Source organism: Phocoena phocoena, chromosome 7, assembly GCF_963924675.1.
Source record: "Phocoena phocoena chromosome 7, mPhoPho1.1, whole genome shotgun sequence".
Lineage (NCBI taxonomy): Eukaryota > Metazoa > Chordata > Mammalia > Artiodactyla > Phocoenidae > Phocoena > Phocoena phocoena.
The window spans coordinates 76,954,033-76,975,489 of NC_089225.1; the positions used below are offsets into that span (position 1 = coordinate 76,954,033).

At 34.3% G+C, this 21,457-nt stretch overlaps 1 protein-coding gene across 1 annotated transcript in view; it reads right to left on the reverse strand.

Annotated features, from left to right (window-relative positions):
* The window catches only part of PGAP1 (post-GPI attachment to proteins inositol deacylase 1), a 66,270-nt gene that overhangs the window by 6,330 nt on the left and 38,483 nt on the right, over positions 1-21,457 (reverse strand). The window contains exons 13-21 of the mRNA XM_065880432.1: positions 18,079-18,156; positions 14,119-14,194; positions 10,332-10,405; positions 10,173-10,224; positions 9,624-9,690; positions 9,092-9,200; positions 7,378-7,416; positions 3,661-3,754; positions 365-455 (exon numbers count right to left, since the gene is read on the reverse strand). Coding sequence (XP_065736504.1) covers positions 365-455; positions 3,661-3,754; positions 7,378-7,416; positions 9,092-9,200; positions 9,624-9,690; positions 10,173-10,224; positions 10,332-10,405; positions 14,119-14,194; positions 18,079-18,156 — 680 coding nt within the window. The remainder of the gene's footprint in view (positions 1-364; positions 456-3,660; positions 3,755-7,377; positions 7,417-9,091; positions 9,201-9,623; positions 9,691-10,172; positions 10,225-10,331; positions 10,406-14,118; positions 14,195-18,078; positions 18,157-21,457) is intronic.

The following is a 21,457-nucleotide window of genomic DNA, read 5'->3' on the forward strand; positions in this document are numbered from 1 at the left end:
GTTCTGAGGCACTGTTTCACCAATATCCTACATTGCTTTGTGTCCATGAATCTGGGTTACCCAAAGCTCATGTACCACATACATTCTTTTGAAAATGTTAAAGTCCTGGTATATTTATAGTCTAAGTTTAGACTGATATATGTGTATATATATATATTATATATATAAGTTCAATAATTTCTTCTGAACTATTGAAGTAAATGTTGATGTACTTATTAGGCCTTTGCCTAAGAGAAAAAGTCCATTTAATAAAACAAGTCAATTGTCTTATTTGTATGGAAATTTATCCTTCATATTTGAGCCAAACATAATACTTTATATATAAAACAAAATTAAAATCATTATCACAGATAATAAAACTTACCCCAACAGAAACTTAACCATAATTACAAAAGGATCAACTTTGTATGGTTTGGCTTCTTTATCCAACATAGCAGCATATTCTAAGCAGTGACCTAGTGATTTAAAAAAAAATTATATGTAGTAGAGAATTCACAGTAATTAAGTATGAGACATATTATATGCTGCATTGTTTGTAAGAGCAACATATTTCATGTCATAGAAAGCAAGGGTCTTTATTACTACCACAGAGACTCTTCTCAAAAGATTAAAAAATTACCCTAATTTGAAAGACAAATCAAAACTACAATGAGGTACCACCTCACACTGGTCAGAATGGCCATCATTAAAAACTCTACAAATAGCAAATGCTGGAGAAGATGTGGAGAAAAGGGAACCCTGCTACACTGTTGGTAGGATTGTAAATTGGTGCAGCCACTATGGGAAACAGTATGGAGGTTCCTCAAAAAACTAAAAAATAGAAATAACATATGATCCAGTAATCCCACTCCTGGGTATATATCCAGACAAAACTCTACTTCAAAAAGATACATGCACCCCTATGTTCATAGCAGCACTATTCACTATAGCCAAGACGTGGAAACAACCTAAATGTCCATCAACAGACGAATAGATAAAGATGTGGTACATATATACAATGAGATATTAGCCATAAAAAAGAACAAAATAATGCCATTTGCAGTAATGTGGATGCAACTAGAGATTATCATACTAAGAGAAGTCCGTCAGAAAAAGAAAGACAAATAATGATAGCACTTATATGTGGAATCTAAAATATGACACAAATGAACCAATCTATGAAACAGAAACAGACTCACGGACATAGAGAACAGACTTGTGGTTACCAAGGGGGAGGGGGATGGGGGAGGGATGGAGTGGGAGTTTGGGATTAGCAGATTGAAGCTTTTATATATAGAATGGATAAACAACAAGGTCCTAATGTATAGCACAGAGAACTATATATCCTATGAAAAACAAAAATGGAAAAGAATATAAAAAAGAATGTATATATGTGTGTGTGTGTGTGTGTGTGTATAACTGAATCACTTTGCTGTACAGCAGAAGCTAACACATTATAAATCAACTATACATCAATTTTAAAAAGTTAAAAAAAAGAAAAAAAATAAACATAAACCTACCATAAAAATTTACTCTAATTTACTGGTTCTCATACAAAAGTACATAGTCAATCATCATTTGTGAAACAAATTCAGGAAGCCAAGGCTATGGTTTTGTCATTTGTATTTTTTATAAAGCTCCACAGGTGAGCTATTTTTTAAAAACTGTTTTACTGAGATATAATTCTTATAACTCAAAATTCATCCATTTAAAGTGTATCCAATTCAGTGGTTTTTTGTATATTCATAGAGTGTGCATTAACAACCACAGTCAGTCTTAAAACATTTTCATTACTCCCAAAAGAAACTGTTCCCCTTAACTGTCACCTCCAATGCCTCCCCATTCCTAGGCAACCACTAATCTACTTTCTGTCTCTATAGATTGGCTTACTCTGAAGATTTCATAAAAATGGAATCATAAAATATGTGGCCCTTTGTGACTGGCTCCTTCAACTTAGCATATTTCCAAGATTCATCTATCTTGTAGCATTCAGCACATTATCTGTTCATCAGTTGACGGACATTTTGGTTGTTTCCACTTTCTAGCTATTATAAACAGTGTTTAGTGTGGATGTGTGTTTTCAGTTCTCTTGGGTCTATACTATACCAGGAGTTGCTGAGTCATATGGTAACTCTGTTTAACCTTTTGATGAACTGCCAGACTGCTTTCCAAAACAGCTATACCATTTTACATTCCCACTAACAGTATACAGAAGGTTGCAATCTACAAATCCTCATTAACACTTGTCATTATCTGTCTTTTCTATTATAGCCATTCCAGTGATTTCTAATAAGCATCTTTGGTTCAGAACTACTTCTTTAATTGATTTGGGACACAATCCCATACTTAAGTCCTCTAGATTAACCAATATCATATATCTCCAGGGTCTCTGTGGACTATCTAGATATAAATCCCAAATGTTTGAAAATCAATTGTCAAGTCACTTAAAACTAAGAAGAATGAGGTGTCTCTTTTAAATTTCCAAAAATTATATTCAAGTATAGGAGATGTCATATTGCCAGAATAATCTTTTAATTAAAAGGTTGGATCTGAGCAGATCACATTAAATGTTGCTTACTTCTTCCTGGAATATAATAGGTTAAATCAGGTTAAAATGAACACTAAAGGCAGACTTGAAATTGCAAAAAAGTCACTGAAAGGAAACGAGTAGCTGTGAAAGGATTTGGCACCATGGAAACGGTGGAGGGGATTTTTGGACTGCTTTTGTATGTTTTGTCCCCACTCTCTTTCCCTCTTGCCTCCTCTGATTATCATTGTACAAGCCCGGCAAGTGTGTGAGGCTCCTGGGAAATTGTTCTAACTGCTATACTCTAGAGAAGGCTTTGTCCAATGTACTATACAGTCTATATTTTCTTCTCCAGATCCATGTTCTACCCTTTACTTTGCTCTGAATTCTGGGAGGCTGACTTTTATGAACTGGCTTCTAGTTGGGTTCAGTGAATAAGCACTGGCAGATAGGAGGATAGAAGGAAATAAAGTTAGTGTATTTCCCTGCCTTCTCCCTGCTGAGCCAGACGCTGACAGTGGCCACAGCGTTTCTGTACCCAAGGCTCAGGTGCAGTACTGCTGCTCTCTCCTACAGCTCTCTAGGTTTGCTCCCTCCCTTGCCCTGATACCTAGGAGTATCAGATGGCTCTGTTGCTAATTTGGTATTTTATCACTTGTTGTTGGTTTACCTTAACCCTATACATACCTTTGAAATAGTCCCTTCAATTAAACTCTTAATTATTCCATTCAGTGTACCAAGACCTAAATGATACAGTTGATACAGCCCAAATATTACACTGAATGCCAACTATGTGCTTGGCCCTATATCAGGCACCGGGAATAGAATGGAGGACAAAATCCCTGTCAACCAGCTTCTATCTCTTAAGAGATCCTCAGAACAGAGGGAATAAACTTTAGACACAAGGGTATAAAATGCAGAAAACAAGTAAGGAATTTTCTTGGTAATCTCTTAAAATTTAAGAGGATCTCCTGTAACCTTATAGGATTCTCCTATAACCTGTAACCTACAGGTTACTCCTGTAACCTTGGGAGAGAAGGGTTGTGAATTTTCAAGAAATAGATGTGTCTTCATTAGCTACACGTAGGATAAAAAAAGTAGTAATGAAGCACTGAGGAAGGAAGAGAGGAAGGGAGGAATAGAAACATTCTTACCTGTTGAGAAAAGAGAGTATAACTGTCCTCCATAAGCAAGAAGGATACTAGATATAACATAGGCAGGAAGAGCTCCACCATGAAATCTAACTACCTAGAAAACAGGCAAATCGATGGGCAACTTCTGAATGTTCATGTTAATGAAATAAATATACTTTCACATGAAATAAAAGTTTTTCACTTTATACATTTTCTGACATGACTAAAAGATATCTTGAGTAATGGGTATAAAAATTCTAAGCAAAATAAATGCTAAGAATATATCGCATATTAGAAACATGTTACCTGGATTTTTCATCAAAGGCATAATAGAGGCAATATATAATTGTGTAGCACACGCTACAAAATTTTTTACAAGGAATGTTTATTGAGCATTTAATATGTTCCAGGTATAATACTAAACATCTTATATGCATTATCTCATGCTCTCCTCCCTAAAATCCTTTCATATAGTTCTTATCCCTATTTTACAGATGAAGAAATTCAGGTACAGGGGGCCCAAGTAACTTGCACAATTAAGAGACAAGCGAGTTACTTACTTCCTTGTTACCTCTCTTCGCTCTTAACAGTAAGATAGGGACAATAATAGTACTTACCTTATAGGTGGTTTTAAGGATTTAAACATGTTCATTTGTGTAAAGCATTTAGAACATGAACTTGAACATGATAAACTATCAAAAATATGAGCTGCTATTGTTAGGCTTTTATGTCCTTCACCATCTTTGGAAATCTTGTGGAATGGAATTTAACTCAAAGCCTAAGTTCATAACCATTATGTTATAGCACCTCAAGTCATTCTATCAGCTGATCCAATCTCCATAAAAAACATACATATAACAAAAACATAGTGTAAGTTCTTCTTTTAATGTTAAAGTCTTAAAAGGAAATTACTTTAAAGCATGTTCTCCAATCCACAGAATTAAAAAAAAAAATGTACAGACTCCCCTGTCAATCTAATGAAAACTATGGAAATGAATGCTTCCACAAAATGTTAAGTAAAATTTCAGCAAGTTCAAGGTCTCCCTGAAGCTCCTCTGTGGATTCCCAGATTAAAATTGATACGACTCAAAAAACATAAAGCTCATACTCATGATTTATAGGAGAGTTGAGTGAAAGGGAAAAGGTCATTTTCCTACCTATTACTAAATGATGCTCACTGCCTGCTAATGATATGCTAGGAAATATACAGCATACTTTAGTTATTAAGTGTGTTGGAAAGATAGTTAAGTAGCATAACAGGCTCAGAGTCGTACTCGTGAGTTCAGACTACAGCTTTGCCTTTCACTAGCTCTTAGGCAACTTATTTTATCCCTCCTTCTCTCTAGGCCCTTATCAGTAAAATGGAGTTAAATAGCACTATCTCACAGGGAGTTTGAGGCTTAAATGTATTCGTTTGTGTAAATCATTTGGAATAGTAACTGGCACAAGTAGGTGATCAGAAAATATTCACTGTTACTTTTAACCTTTAATGCTCTTCACTGTTTTCAGAAATCTTGTAAGAGGTCCTACATAAAATTTCTTTTTAATGACTGAGTGTCATTGTTATGAGTAGTAAGTATGATACTGGGCCACAGATACAACAATCAACAATCATAAACTGGCCTCCATGGGTCATATTCAAATTGTATATGTGCTTCATTTGGTTTAGTATTTGGCATAGTATTTCTTAACATTTTGAATTAGATGCCAACATTGAAAAATTAAAATATTTTATATAAAAATTCAGATTTCTAGTTTCTCTTAAAATCTAAAGATTGGGCAACACTGGGCTTCATTCCTACATGGAAATGATTTATTAAGAGTTTAAATAATTCTCTTGAGAAAGCAACTTTCAGTTTATTTTCTGTCCTCTCTTTCGTAAGAGTAGACTAAACAATATGTAAGTATATTTTCTTCTTTCCTTTTTTTTAAAAAAAATTAATTTTATGAAAAAGTTATCTAATCAAAGGCTAAAGATTCTAAGTGATTTCTCTTTAGTCCTCTTTCCAGTCTTCTTTGACTGAATCAGTTAACACTGAAAATACGTATGATTTTTAAAAGACAAATAAGATATACAAAACCAAATTCATTCTCCTACTGTTCTCAAGCTAAATTTTGAAACAAACATGAAGGAAGAGTATCTTATATCATTCCAAACATTTGAGGACTTAACTCAATTGCCATGAATTCTTCAACATTTAAAAAAGTACCTACCTCTGATCCTGCAACACCCACACATCATCATTTTTTAGAAAAATTTCCATGTCTAAACAAGACTATTAGTCTAGATTTTTTTGGTGTACATATAATTACACCTGATTATACAGCATTAAGCAAACTTGACTTTTCTTGTCACTAATCTGAATTATGAGCCCCAGGGATGATATGGATAAGAGAGTGTGTTATATCCTCAGCCATACCACCATGTACAGTGACATACTAAAGATACTACAGCATGAATTCTTCCCTTTTATTCCAAGATACAATTTTTCTTAATAATTGATCTCTTAACATTTTAGAGTATTTATTATAGCTATCCATGATGCTATTTTCCAACTTACACTAACTTTTTTTTTTTTTTTTTTTTTTTTGCGTTATGTGGGCCTCTCACTGTTGTGGCCTCTCCCATTGCGGAGCACAGGCTCCGGACGCGCAGGCTCAGCGGCCCAGCCGCTTCACATGTGGGATTCTCCCAGACCGGGGCACGAACCCGTGTCCCCTGCATCGGCAGGCGGACTCTCAACCACTGCGCCACCAGGGAAGCCCCTACACTAACATTTAATCTTCTCTTTCTAATGTAGCACAAAATTTTTACGTATTAGCTTAGAATTTTCTAATGTTCAGAAATTTAATAATAATCACAATCTACTTCTTACCAGGTTGTTTTCAGGGTCAAATGAGATAACATACATAAAAAGTTTCTGATTTACTTTTAACTTGTGAGTTTTATTATAATTATAGAATTAAATGACTTAAAAATTCTGCTATGCCTAGATTGCAAAACATAACAGACCAAAAAATAAAGTGAAAGTAATAAAAGACACAATAAAATTTTTAGTGAATTTTAAAACTATAATTTCTCTGACTAATCAGTATTATCTATTTATGTCCAGATTGCACAATTCTACAAATTATAGTGATGTTGAATAATAATATAGTAGTTCTACAACTTGATAAATTATTTTTGTAACACTATTTGCCTATGAATTTAAGATACTCCCCAAATGAATTTAACCTATTTCAGCATGTTTATTTTTAATATAATTTACTTTTACCTTTTACAAACTGAGCTTGCACAACATAAAAAGTTCTTGGAAAAAGTTCATTTATATGACAGAGCCCACAGATTTTACTGGATTATGAATTATAGCATCATATGAGCAACATGAAATCTTAATATGATATCCATTTAGCCAAAAATATTAATTTTCTTGAAAATCAGGAATCAACTTTCATTTTTAGGAAGTATCAAACATGAAAGCATCACCTTAAAGCCAGGGGTGGCCAACTATGGCCTGTATGCCAAGAATGGCTTTCAGATTTTATTAACGTGAGAAAAAGAAGAAAAAAGGAGAAAGAAGAAAAAAGAAGTAGCTGCAGTAGTGGCAGCAGTGGCAAGAGACTATATATGGTCTGCTGAAATACTAATATCTGGTGCTTTACAGAAAACGTTTACAACCCCTGCCTTACAGTTTCTATTCACAAGGCAATAAATAATAGACAAGGAGTCTCTCTTACCTGTCCAAGTATTTGTGAAAAGGAAGTCTTAACTGTCACCTAGTTTAAAACAATTATTAAAAAAAGGTTATTTTCCCTAAACTCTAGTTCACATTTTATTAAACTGAGCACTAAGCATAATCATTAATTTTTTTATAATGATGAACCTAAAGGTACTCAAGATCTTAAAAGAATTCTCTGAACCATCAACATTTAATTTGTATCAACTGTGGTTTTACTGTTCAATATTTTTTTCTGTAATCTAATTCTTTCCCAATTGGATGAATGCTATGATATGTAGTATCATATGATACCGTGATATGTGGTAACCCTTTACTAACTAGAATATTTAATTAATCATAATATCTTATTACCAGATCATACAAGCTAAAGGAATTTATTGAATGACTGAGTCAGAAACTATACGTATGTTTGCTGAAAAATTAAGCAAATATTAATCAACTTACTTATGTAACTCGTACTTTAAAATCTCAAACGTGCAATCGTATGGTACTAAATATAGTTAAGCTAAACCACTTCTGAGTAAATTTCATAAAAATAGGTTTCACATGATATAATACCAGGAACAAACAGATCACATGTAATAAAATTTGAGCCAAGACAACACTTTAAAAAGAAATTCATCATTAATTATCTCTGCCATAAATATTCCTCTTTTGATATTAGGAAGTCTGGAAAAAGGAAATTCATCTTTCATAGGGAAGTTGTAAAATAACTATATTTTGTCAATACATGGACTTTTAAAAAAAATAAAGTATTTGTCAAAATATGGACATTAAGAGAATGTGCAGTACAGGCAAATTACTAACACAATTCTTTCTATCTCTATAGTAATATTAGAAATATGAAGGCACAAGCTGAAAACCATTATATCCCTGCAAAATCCTTCAATGCTAGAAACAGAAAGCAAGATAACAAAGCATTAATAAATTCCATGAAATCTAAAATAACTCACAATATAGGTCAAACGGAAGCTTGTACGACAGATTATATTCACTTGACCTACCAATCCTAGTTTACCCTAGGAAAGTTAGCTCTAATAAAGAATCCAAATTAAAGCAACTGAGTAGAAATAAGATATTTCACATAAACCAAAACCACCATTGAAATGTATACTTCAAGCACTTAAATCTGGAATCCTTAGAAGCTGGTATGTTCTTATACAAAGAGGAACTCTTTTAGTTCATGAATCTATATGTAAATAAAATGTTACTCTTGAGTCCATTTCCCTTCTCTCGGGGCAAAGAGATCTACTGTGATTGTAAAGCAAACCCAACAGCTACTAAACTGCACATATTAATGATTAATAGAGCTTAAAATAATGAGTGAAAATGAGATCCTTAAGCTTATCCAGTAGTGCTGGAGAATATATATCATGCCAGTTACTGCAGTATAGCCATGTCAGCCGATTTCATGAAGTTCTTCAATTTATGGATTCTGGACTTGGGCTTCCAAACTGAGAAGGTTAATCTGCAGTCTCAATTTTTATTTTATTTTCTATTACTTATTAAGATACATACTTTCAATGGTCCAGCTAAGGAAATACTGAGGTGGTGCTAACAGGCAAAATGGAGACTATTTAAAGTATCATAAGTAACTAACTCTCTCATATTAATTGGCTTTCGCATCGCCATATATCTGAGGCAAATATAAAAATATATTTCCAGTTTATTCTATAACTAAATCCTAAAAACTAAGCAAACATATAACTTACCTCATATTGACAGTCTGATGATGTATACATTTTTAATAATGCTACATGGCTGTCATTTTCTGGTTGAGCAATATGGAGTTTCACAGAAATTTCTGTGGAAGACGGAACCCTGAAAAGATAAACATCAGTTCTCAAATACAAACTGCTGTGAAATAACCATGGCTAAGTCAATCCTCAGCAAAACACAGTGAAATAACGTAAGGAGGCTAGATGCCACACATGTTACGACACCTTTCCAGTCATATCACAGCTCCTTTTAGGACACAGAAATTGGGGGAGAGGGTGGAAAGGGGTTCATGTCTGAAGCAAGTAAGGTTTAAATTCTAGATCGCTTAAATAAGAATACTATATGGTATCTTATAATATTATATTATCTTATGGGCACAATGTTACATAAAGGATACCTACATTTTACTAAGAGGCCCTGTAATAATTTCTCTAAAATTTTATTATGATTTAAATAAACAGACTAAGTAGAATATGTATTATTCAAAAACAACAAAGTTTAAGGTAAATCCTTTTATATACTTACTGTGCAATGGTTAGTGAATCTTCATAAGACCAGGGAATATGAAGTTTATAGATACTAGTAATTTCTTCTGTGGAAACATAAAGGAAATATGTATTACTAACCTTATGTTACTAAGGTTACTACTATAATACCTATTTACACAATACTCATTTCATTAAAAAATAATCAGTAAGAGTTATATCACACAATAAATTATGGAGATTTACTTAATAATGTTTAATTAGACCTACAACAAGATATTAGAGTATATGGGAAGTATAAGAAACTGGAAAAACATTAAACAGCTAAATCTCAATTATTACTACAATAAAACAGCAAGATATACAGTATTTTTAAAACGTGGATATTTAAACTGAAACAGACAAAGATGCTTACTGTTAAGAAAGGGTCTATGTTAAATCCATTTGGAAATATAAACAGCTTTTCTATTATCATATATTTAATATTAATTTACATAAAATATATGGAAAAATAAGTATTACAGAAAATTCAAGTGAAGACCTAATGATTCTTCAAATGACAATACTATTTTTTCAGAAATACACTTACCTTTCACTCCTGAGCACTTGCTTACCACGTTGACTTTAAAAGCTTGGTATATCTAATAGAGTTTGACCACAAAAATTAAAAAAAAAACAAGTTTATAAGTTTGTTTAACTAAACAGTAAAGTAAAATCAAGTCCTGTTATTGTCAAGATAATTAATTACCTGCCCAAAGTTCAGAAGCTCTATATTATAGAACAGGCCACTTGTATTTAATATCACTTTCCTTGAAGACAATCCTATTGAATTAAAAGTACTGTATTATTTAGAATCCCCAAAAAAGTTTTTTTTAAGTACAAAAGTACTGACTGCTTAAACAATGTCTAAAATAATGCCAACAGATTTTTAGCATTAGAAAATAGTTTATAGGTTCTTGCTTTCAGTATGGAGGAGTGAACTCCTAAAAACCCAATCTTCCTTCAATAAATTTTGAACAAAGCATAACATTTATAATGACTTTCAATGACATTTATGTGTTTTAAAAAATCACTACATAGTTCCAATTTCAAAAAGGTATGCTTTCTTGGTAGTTTTTTTTTTTTAACATTTTAATAAAATTTTAAAAATCGCATCCACTTACATGTGAATGCCTTTCGATAAGAATATGCAAATGCAAGTGTTCAGATGCTTCTTTGAAAAGAGAAAACAATAAGACAAACCACCACTGTGCAATAGACAGAAAAGGCTTGAAATATTTTACCAAGTACATCACTGAAATTCTATTAATTAAAAAATAAATACTGTATGATGTTAAGATTCTGTCAGTCACATTTAGCACCAGTTAAAACACATAACCAGTTTTTTCATAATGTTGCATTATCATAACTATATTATAGGATGTATACTTGGAGTTAAGAAAAAAAAGACTTAGGAAATTTTATCAACATGTAAACAAATTTGCTAAGTACAAGGTGTACCATTAATCTGTGATTAATAAATCACTTTTAAAACACAATGCTAACTTACACATTCAACTACAAACCATTTTAATAAGTACCTAATGTAACCAATATTTTAAAATACAGCACTGAATTTAAGGCACCTCAAAATGAACAATAGGAGAAAAACTAGTAAATATGAAGTATACTTCACATTCTACTTAATCTAATTTAAAATACAATTCACTGTGGTACCCTTCTTCACAAGTAAGATGGTCTAACTTTTGGGTGTTTAAAAAATTCTAACAGGAGTTAAGAAATAATTTAAAATTTTGCTTTCCACTATGGCAAAAGGGAAATCAGAAGCTGAACACTTTACTAATTAAAAAAAAATTTTGTTTTAGCCTGACTCACACCTTGAAGATTTTAGAAAGAACATCATTATTAAAATCTTGGGGCTTCCCTGGTGGCGCAGTGGTTGAGAGTCCGCCTGCCGATGCAGGGGACACGGGTTCGTGCCCCGGTCCGGGAGGATCCCGCGTGCCGCGGAGCGGCTGGGCCCGTGAGCCATGGCCGCTGAGCCTGCGCGTCCGAAGCCTGTGCTCCGCAGCGGCAGAGGCCACAACAGTGAGAGGCCCGCATACCGCAAAAAAACAAAAACAAAACCAAAATGTTGATAGGCCCATTTGGAAGATTGTTTAACATCAACAAATAAGCCACAAGTGTTCGATTGTATTATAATTTAAAATGTGAGACATTCACCAGTAATCAAAGCATAAACTTCCCTGAATGTTCTCACTTTTAAAACAGTTCAAGTCTTAATTTATTATTAAATCTAAGATATCAAAAGTATTGGTGGACATCAGTTACATACTATTGTCAGAGTATATTTTAGCAACAATAAAATTTTCATTTTGTCACCTGAAGCAATCAAGACCCATTTTTCTTTTAATAGATTAACTTTAAAATTGCTTAGCATATTCCAGAAGCACCTATATCCATTATGTCTAGGAAAGCAGTTTCCTATCCTTATACAGTATTAATCAGTTTAGCTGAGCATAAATTAAAACAAGGAGAATTTGCCTCTATGAACATGGAATTGAATATGGTATGTGTAATCATGGAGTCACAATTACAAAAATTTGAGCTAGGGAGGGTAGATCTCTTATTTTATAAGCTTGCTATTTTTAATGAGGTAGGTGGTTTACAGTTGTCATTTCTGTATTGTTCTGTGTATTCTTCAACCAAAAAAAAATAAATAAAAAGGTGGGGGAGGGATAAAAATCTTAAAGGAAGTTTCCTCTCTCAAGTAACAGATTCTTTTCACGAATGGAATACAAAAGAAAAATATTGAAAAAACTGGGCCTGGGCATGCCAAAAGAGCACAAGAGCCAACTTAACAAGAGCTCCCAACATCCAAAGCTGAAGCCACTTAAGCCAAAAAAAAAGTAACAATAATATTCCATTATATCCCAATAAATAAAATAAATATCCATAAGTCCATAGTGACATAAATTAAAAATGAATAAATGGGGGAAAAGGGACAACTTTTCCTTAGGAAGAATTCCAATAATTATAGAATGCCAGTAATAATTGCTTCAGACTAGATAAACCAATGGATGCCAAAATTAGTGGGTTATTTTGAAGAAAAACAGGACACTTACACATTCTCAAAGTATCTCCCCCAAGATATTTATTAATCACAAAGAGAAAAGCAAAGCAGTAACTTTACAGTGGAGAAACCTGGCAGACAACACATTAACCAAGAAGTGATCAAGGTCCACATCATTAGTAATTAGACACAGTGACATCATGTATCCTCTGATATGATACACTGAGAAGTTCACATTGCTCCTGTGATATTCTTGCCCAAAATGCATAACCTCAATCTAATTATAAAAAAGCATTAGACAAAGCCAAATAGAGAGATGTTCTACAAAATAACTGGCCAATACTCTTCAAGGGCCTCAAAGTTATAAAAGACAAAGGAAGACTGAGGAACTATCAAAGATCAGAGGAAACTAGGGACATGACAACTAAATGCAATATGGGAACCTGGAGAACACTGGTGGAAAATCCAATGAAAACCAAATAAAACTGTAGTTAACAGTATTGTACCAGTGCTAATTTCTTAGTTTTGACAATTTTATCGTTTATGTTAAGGTGAATGAGAGCTATGTGGGAACTCTACTCTTTCTGTGATTTTTCTGTAAGTCTAAAATTATTTCAAAATAAAATTTAAAGGAATAGTTTGTTATGTGTATGTTACCACAACAAAAAAAAAAGGGAAATAGTTAGAGCAATCTTGAAACCTTCAGACAGCAGGTAGTAATTTATATCTTAGAATAAACCTTTCATAAAAAGGGCCTATATGTAGTATAAGTTCACGTGAAAACACATACACACAATTACCTGCAAATGTATATGATCATGGATAAGTTTATTTTAAAGTTCATTTCTGGGACTTCTCTCATGGTCCAGGGCTAAAGAATCCGCCTTACAACGTAGGGGACGTGGGTTCGATCCCTGGTCAGGGAACTAAGATCCCACATGCCGTGGAGCAACTAAGCCCACGCACCACAACTGCTGAGCTCGCATGCCTCAACTGGAGAGCACACATACTGCAAACTACAGAGCCCACACGCTCTGGAACCTGTGTGCCACAGCTACAGAGCCCACGTGCCCTGGAGCCTGCACACCACAACTAGAGAGAGAAAACCCACACGCCACAACTAGAGAGAAGACCGTGTACCACAACGAAGAGCCTGGGCGCCGCAACGAAAGATCCTGCGTGCTGCAACTAAGACCCAACGTGGCCAAAAATAAATGAAATAAATAAATATTTAAATAAAGTCTATTAAAAAAAATAAGGTTCATTTCTCAGAAAATGATTGCTGGCCCAGTTAAAAATCAAACCACTGAGCCATATCACGTGGTTATTCTAAGAACTACACTTGAAATACACAAAAACACTTAATGTTAGGGCTCTGCATTATTGCAACTAACTGGCAAAATAAATCAACACTCTTAAAAATAGAAGCAATTCTTAAGATTTCCAAAATCAAAGTACTTACCAAAGGAAAAAAGATGAGTTACAGGAAGCTGTATGGATCTTGTCTCTTTTTTAAAGAATTCACAATCTACAACAAACTGGAATATAAAACATTGATTTATAAGGAAAAAATAGAAATAAATTTATAGTAAAATATCTTCACTTGATATCTGAGTAGAAAACAAAAATCTATAAACTTCAGTTTTGAAGAAGGTATTATCTATTATCTATCACACTCTAACCCTGGTTATATTTAGGGGGCATGAATTCCTCAAGGAGAGATGCTAAGCTAAGAGAATTTGGTGACAAAGCTTAACTTAATAGATAAATTATTAGAGGGTCATTTCTGTAAGAGCAGATGCACAGCAAAGTCTTCTTGCAGCTAGTTTTAGGTGTTTATAGAAGAGGGACCATAAATGATGGATCAAAGCATTAAGAGCCAAGATTAACTCAAGATAATTAAGAATTTAGGTAATATATCTCTGAATTCTTTCATACTCAAAAAGAAATGTGATTTTGTTACATATTTTCAAAAACTGCATATTTAGTATGTTTCAGCAGTCTAATTAGACTACAAAAGGCTTTTGGAGACATACTGCCATTCATCTACAGATGGCTAATGTTATTCATGTAAGATTATTTCAGGCTAAACAGAGATTATAATAAATGGGAGAGAGATTCACTATGTACAAAGGAAAAAAAAACACTATCTCAAAAAAAGTGAACTTAAATGTGACATCTGCATCACTGCAATCTCTGTAATGGCATTTCTTATCTAATAACATTTCTACAGTGGCATAACGAACCTTGCTCTCAGCTGTCTACAATAAGAACAGTTTCATTAAAACCATTTCCACAATCCAACCAAATTACTCTGATCTATTTATATGAGCTGAGGAAGAAATTAATCCGATGCCTAACTGTAGCTAGCAAGTAGTTTGCTGTCTACAATAAGTGGAAAGTCAGTGGGGTCTATCCTAGGCTTTTCCAGTAACTACACCTTGGATTGTATTTTAAGCTGTGTTATGTTGTTTGCCTCTTGGGTGGAGTTTTGACTGTTTTTGAAAATGAAAAACAGATGAGGGAAAATGCTATTAGAATGTACACACACGAGGGAATAAAAGAAAAAAACTAAGGGGCTCTGCTTTTATTTTTCCCTCTTTAATTAGAAGGCAAAGAACACTGTCAGATATTTTCACTACAGAAAACAGCTGTTATAGAGAAATCATTTATTAAACAGGATAATTCATTATATTTTTACAAGTATCTTTGGGTGACACATTGCCTGAGACAGGGAAGCAATTTTAAATCACTTCAACAGGTATTTAAAATAATACAACTTTTATTATTGCTTTAAAAATTTGGCCATTTCTTTATGGAATAAACCCTTACCCAAAAAAGAAAGAATTCAAGAGTCTGTCTCTGAAATATACAATGTAAGTAAATTTCTAATGGACTTAACTATTTTGTTTTCCGTCATCAAAAAATGCAAGTAATATCCATATTTACACTTGGAAAACTATATTAAGATGATTAGTTGACTTAAGAAAATTTTGAACTGCCTATTTAAATATATGTATCCTGGGCTTCCCTGGTGGTGCAGTGGTTGAGAGTCCACCTGCCGATGCAGGGGACGCGGGTTCGTGCCCCGGTCTGGGAGGATCCCACATGCCGCGGAGCGGCTGGGCCCGTGAGCCATGGCCACTGAGCCTGTGCGTCCGGAGCTTGTGCTCTGCAACGGGAGAGGCCACAACGGTGGGGGGTCCACGTGCCGCAGGAAAAAAAAAAAAAAAAAAAAAAAAAAAAAAATATATATATATATATATATATATATATACATTTAAATATATGTATCCTTCTGATGATGGGCTATAACAGACACATAAAAATTATGAAAGGCCTAAGTTACCATCCTTGTGAGACTGGGTTTGCAACACTAGAGTCAGCAGTGTTACTCTCCAAAGAGCGTTAAGACACATTAAGTATTTATTAGGCCACTAAGACTGGCTATTCGCTAAACGCTCATTAATTTCTTGGAATAGCCAAGGAAGCCCTTTCCAAGTTTGGGAAGATGTTAAATTCATTCAAAACCAACTTACCTGAAAGAAAAACCCTTAAAGAGAGCTTTTAGTATTGAAGATGCTGAATTACCTCTCACTTGAGCTAAGCAAAACAAAACAATGAATCCATTATAAGGTACTCGTGAGACTCAATCTTTGAGACTTCTCCTAACTACATCCCCTTTTCTTTTTTCCTTTAAATTTTCCTATGATATTGGCCCCAAATCTCATTAACTTTCTCATTCAAGAAACACTTTTTTGAGCATTTATGTGGTAGTCACTAAAGGTTGAGGATGCAAAGTAGAGTAAAACCTATCTGGTCCTTACTCTGAATGAATTCATACTATGGTGATGGCAATAAAGACGTAAACAAATAAATTATAACTTGGTATAATATAGTCCTCAAAGAAGTTATAAACAAAATACCCTGGGAATAAGTAAGAGGTTACTGGAGTAGTCTAGAAAAGGAAAACAAGGGACACTTCGGCTAGATCTTGAAGGGTAAGTTTGCTGGGTGAAATGTGGAAAGGGGAGTAGAGGGTCTTTTACCTCCATCATCTTCTTTCCCTGCCTACTTCTCTCAAAAATCACCATCCTTTTATTTCTACTCCCACTTCACTAGTACAAGCTTTCATAATCCTATATGAGGTGCCGGTTCTCTCTTTTTCTAATCTATCCTATACCATAAATAGATTCATTTTCCAAAATAAATAGCTCTGATCCCATTACTACTATGGTGAAAAATCTTTCACTTCCCTACTGACTCCTGAATTCTATGAAGTCCTGAATCTTCCAATCAAGGCCCTCCAGAATATGGCCATTAACTACTTTTCCAGACTTTTCTTCCACTGCTATTCTACCCATGGTAGCCATCCTTTTAAAACTACTATTTACTTATTCACTATTTTCCAAACGTACTCTACACTGTCCATGTTTGGATCTTACTATTTCTTTGTCTCAGCAGTGCTGTTTATTGTAACTTTCTGCAATGATGTTACTATTGAGCATCTGGAATGTGGCTAATACAACTAAGGAACTGAATTTTTACTTTAACTTTAATTAATTTAAATTTAAATCGCTACATGTGCTAGCGGCTCCTATATTAGATATCCCAGGTCTAGAATATTCATTCTACCTATAAAAACCCTAACTATCCTTTAAGGCAATTTTAAATATCACCTCATAATAATGCCTTTTTTTATTTCATCAATCAGAGATATCTCCCCCTTTAACACTTTTCATGGATTTGCTATATTCTGATTTTTTTAATACATTTTGGATAACTCTTTCATTCTCACCCTTTCCCTGGCCACCAAATATATTTCTCTCCCGCTGCCCAACAGTATCCAGCTTTTTGAGAACAGGGTTCATGTCTTTCTCATTTGTGTGTCTCCTATAATTCCTGGCACATAGTCTTGCACGTAAGAGAGTACTCAATAATTAACAGATTTTGGGGCTTCCCTGGTGGCGCAGTGGTTGAGAGTCCGCCTGCCAATGCAGGGGGCACGGGTTTGTGCCCCGGTCCGGGAAGATCCCACGTGCCGCGGAGCGGCTGGGCCCGTGAGCCATGGCCGCTGAGCCTGCGTGTCCGGAGCCTGTGCTCCACAACGGGAGAGGCCACAACAGTGAGAGGCCCGCGTACCGCAAAAACAAAAACAAAAAGAAAAACAAATAATTAACAGATTTTGAAAGACTGATAAAGTAGAACTAATTCCCACTTGAAACAAAGAGACTTGGATTTATTCTGCTTAGTTCAAGTTAGAGTAGATGATCCTAATGCTTTAAACAGTCTTAGGGGGATCACCAACCTGGCCACTGTTTCAGATAAGCCCTAAGCTGAAGAATTCATCAAAAAATAAATTTAAATATTTAGCATGAGTATCCCCAAAACATTCTGAAAACAACCTTCATTTGTTTGTTACCTTACTTCCATGAATAGATGGTACATAAACAACAAGATGAGACAAAGATGGATAGTCTTGAAGTCTTAACGTCAGAGACTAAAAAAGGATGAAAAAAAGCTGATTTTATTTCTCAGGATATATAGAGCTTAAAGCATGTTAAAAGAAAGATAAATTACAAACATTTATTTCTTACCTAGTAAGTCATGAAAAAACTGACTTCAAACTTTATGCTCAGTACTTCATAAAATGCCCATGTTTACATTTTCAGGTCAATGAGCCTGCTGAAGGTCAAATTTCTAATAATTATGTAAATATGGACTGCCAAAAATATTCCTTGAACTGTATCCCTTCATGTAAGATAAATGACATTTAACATTAAATTTAATTATTTTACATAATTATTTCCAGATTTGATGTTTCTTACAATTTATCTACTTGTTTTGTATAATGTTACAGTATGATTTCTACAGTTATCTTGGTAGTATATGACAAACAGCATTCAATAGTTGATGAACGAATGGATGCTCAATATGATGGAAGAATTGCAACTTAATCTCAAATGATTCTGATCTAGCCCAAGTAATAAACAGTTGCTGGCTAATGATGTGTATGAACATCATTCCCTGGAACTTATTCAGTAAGTGACATGAACACAGTAAGGCTAATAATGCACCTCACCAAATGAGCATCTATTCCTTTCTTAAAACTAAAGACCTTATCTTACAGTCCACATTTTGAGGAATGAACAGATTGGAGACTGGTCTACCTAATGACAACCCAGGCCACCAAATACAGTTTTCAAGTCTTTTATTTTTTTTTCCTGACAGTAGATGTGGCGGGGGTGTGAGTAGTTATATGCTGTGACAATCCGTGTACATTAAGAAATTTCTGCACTTAATACTCTCCACTGTTCTTCCGAAGCACCAATGTGGGCAAGTTGGATAGAGGTTCTAAAGAGAACTGTCAACGAGTGGTCCTCAAACAACCTGACCAGATTCACCTGGGAGTGCTTGTTAAACTCCTGGACTGCACCTCAACTTGGTCAGCAAAGTCTCTGCAACACACTTACATATTCCAATGTAAATTAAAGGGCCTTAAGAGAGCCACAGAAACCAAAGTTAAAGGCAACTGAAACCAACCAGACAGGTGGTAGACAATATGAAAGATAAATGAATTAGAAAGAACCATGGTTACTCTGTGTAGCTATCCACTGAGAACTTTTGTTATTTATTCTCAAGAATAATTTTTTCCCTCAAGAATTTTTTTTTTAGGATCAGAATACTTTAAAACGATATCAGTGTGTCAAAATACATTTACTTATAAAGTTAAGTTCCCATATAGTTACAATGTCAGTAGGAATTTGGGAAGATAATATTCATGAAATTGTTACACTGACAGGTAAGGTTAATATGAAGTTTGGAAATTTTTCAGTGTTTTAAGGGTAAAATGACCTTAATGCTGAGGCAACACACACAGAAAATCAAACACCAGCGTTTGGATGTCAGAAACCCTTCAAGTTCTGCTGCTGTGTGTAGGGCAAAGCTGTGGTGCTCAAGTATGATCTAGGCACAATAGTGACTAGGTAATTTCTCTCATTAACTTAGATTTCTTTTCAAAGTTAATTGTTTTGTTTGTTTTTAGCAATAAGTCCATTTGGGCTTACCCAATTGTTGGTCTGCTGTGGTTTCTGTCTTCATTGTTCCATGACAGAAAAGTTCCATATGACTGATACTGTTAAGGCTCTAAACCGAATTTACAAGTGCTTTGCTGGAGGATTCCGTCTATTTATTAACAGTTCAGTCATCAGAGGTGCCAAAGGTGGTATGACCCTCATCTTACATTACCTTTGTTGAGATGATATAAATATGAATAAAACCCACAAGATTTTTTCACTTCAATCTTTCCTTTCCCTTCAACTTCATAGCAAAATAATTTTGTGTACTTTTTATAAATGGGCTAACACACATATAATTTTGATTTTCATTACAATGGAAAAGTTTATTTGCATTTAATAATTATAATCCTTTTCAACTGAGAATGCTTAAGATAGCAGAGTATTACAATCCTCATTTTCTAACTTTTCTCTTCCAGTTTTCCCTCTAAATTCCAGTAGGCTTTTAATGCCGCCTGGCACTTTCTTCTAGTATCCACTATAAAAAAGTTAAGCAGCTGGAGCTTCCCTGGTGGTGCAGTGGTGAAGAATCCGCCTGCCAATGCAGGGGACACGGGTTCAAGCCCTGGTCCGGGAAGATCCCACATGCCACGGAGCAACTAAGCCCATGTACAACTACTAAAGCCTGCGTGCCTAGAGCCCATGCTCCAAAACAAAGAGAAGCCCCCGCAATGAGAAACCCACGCACTGCAACGAAGAGTAGCCCCCACTCGCCTCAACTCGAGAAAGCCCGCGCACAGCAACGAAGACCCAACGCAGCCGAAAATAAAATAAATACAAGAAATAAATTTAAAAAAAAAAGTAAGCAGCTGGAAGAACTTGTTCTACTACTCAGCCAGCTGTTTCTTACACTTAGAGAAAACAACACAGGGGTCTAGAACTAGACGAATACATTGTTAAATCTTTGAGACTTAAAAAAAAAAAGGATATTATGATTTAAGAAATAATTTTTAAAAAATAGTAGCAAAGTAACATTTTATCGGGTTTTTTATGATTTATTTCTTCCTAACTCTTAAATTACAGACTGGAAAGGATATCCAAACTGGAAATTCAAGGAAATATTTAATATATCTTATGAATGATTGATCAGTAAGTATACCCTAATACTTCTGTTTTTGCTTTGCTCCTGCCTAGACAGTTAGGATAGAACTAGTGAGAGACCTTAAAAATGTTCTTATGAGTCAAATCACTTATGTGTCTTATCAATACAAAGCCATATGAATGAACATGCACAAAGTAAGACTGACCAAGGTGACACAAAAAATAACTGCAATCATTCCAAAGTCAAGTGTAAGTGACTTGCAATTATTCATCCTGTCATCATTCCTCTCATTGGTATAGGACGGAGTTGACTAAACATACAGATAAATAAACATTCATGAGCACAAATAACTAACTGGAGTTGGGAGATGATCGGGACCAACCAGAGGACTTCACATTCAACCCTATGAATATAGTATTCATCATGACAATATATTCTAAAGTATAGATTTACTTGAAGACTAAAAACTATCAACTCTGGCATATGACTATCAGCTATGATAAATACAATTTGAAAATTAGAACAGATATTTTCATCAAATTTTAGAACCGTTTTATTTTCTCAACAATAGATTTTGTGAGTGTGCAAATTAGCCTTTTGTAACGATGTGCTGACCTACCACAGTTGCTTAAGGAAATCATTAACAATTATTAAATAAATTCCATGGAGTACTATATAAAAGT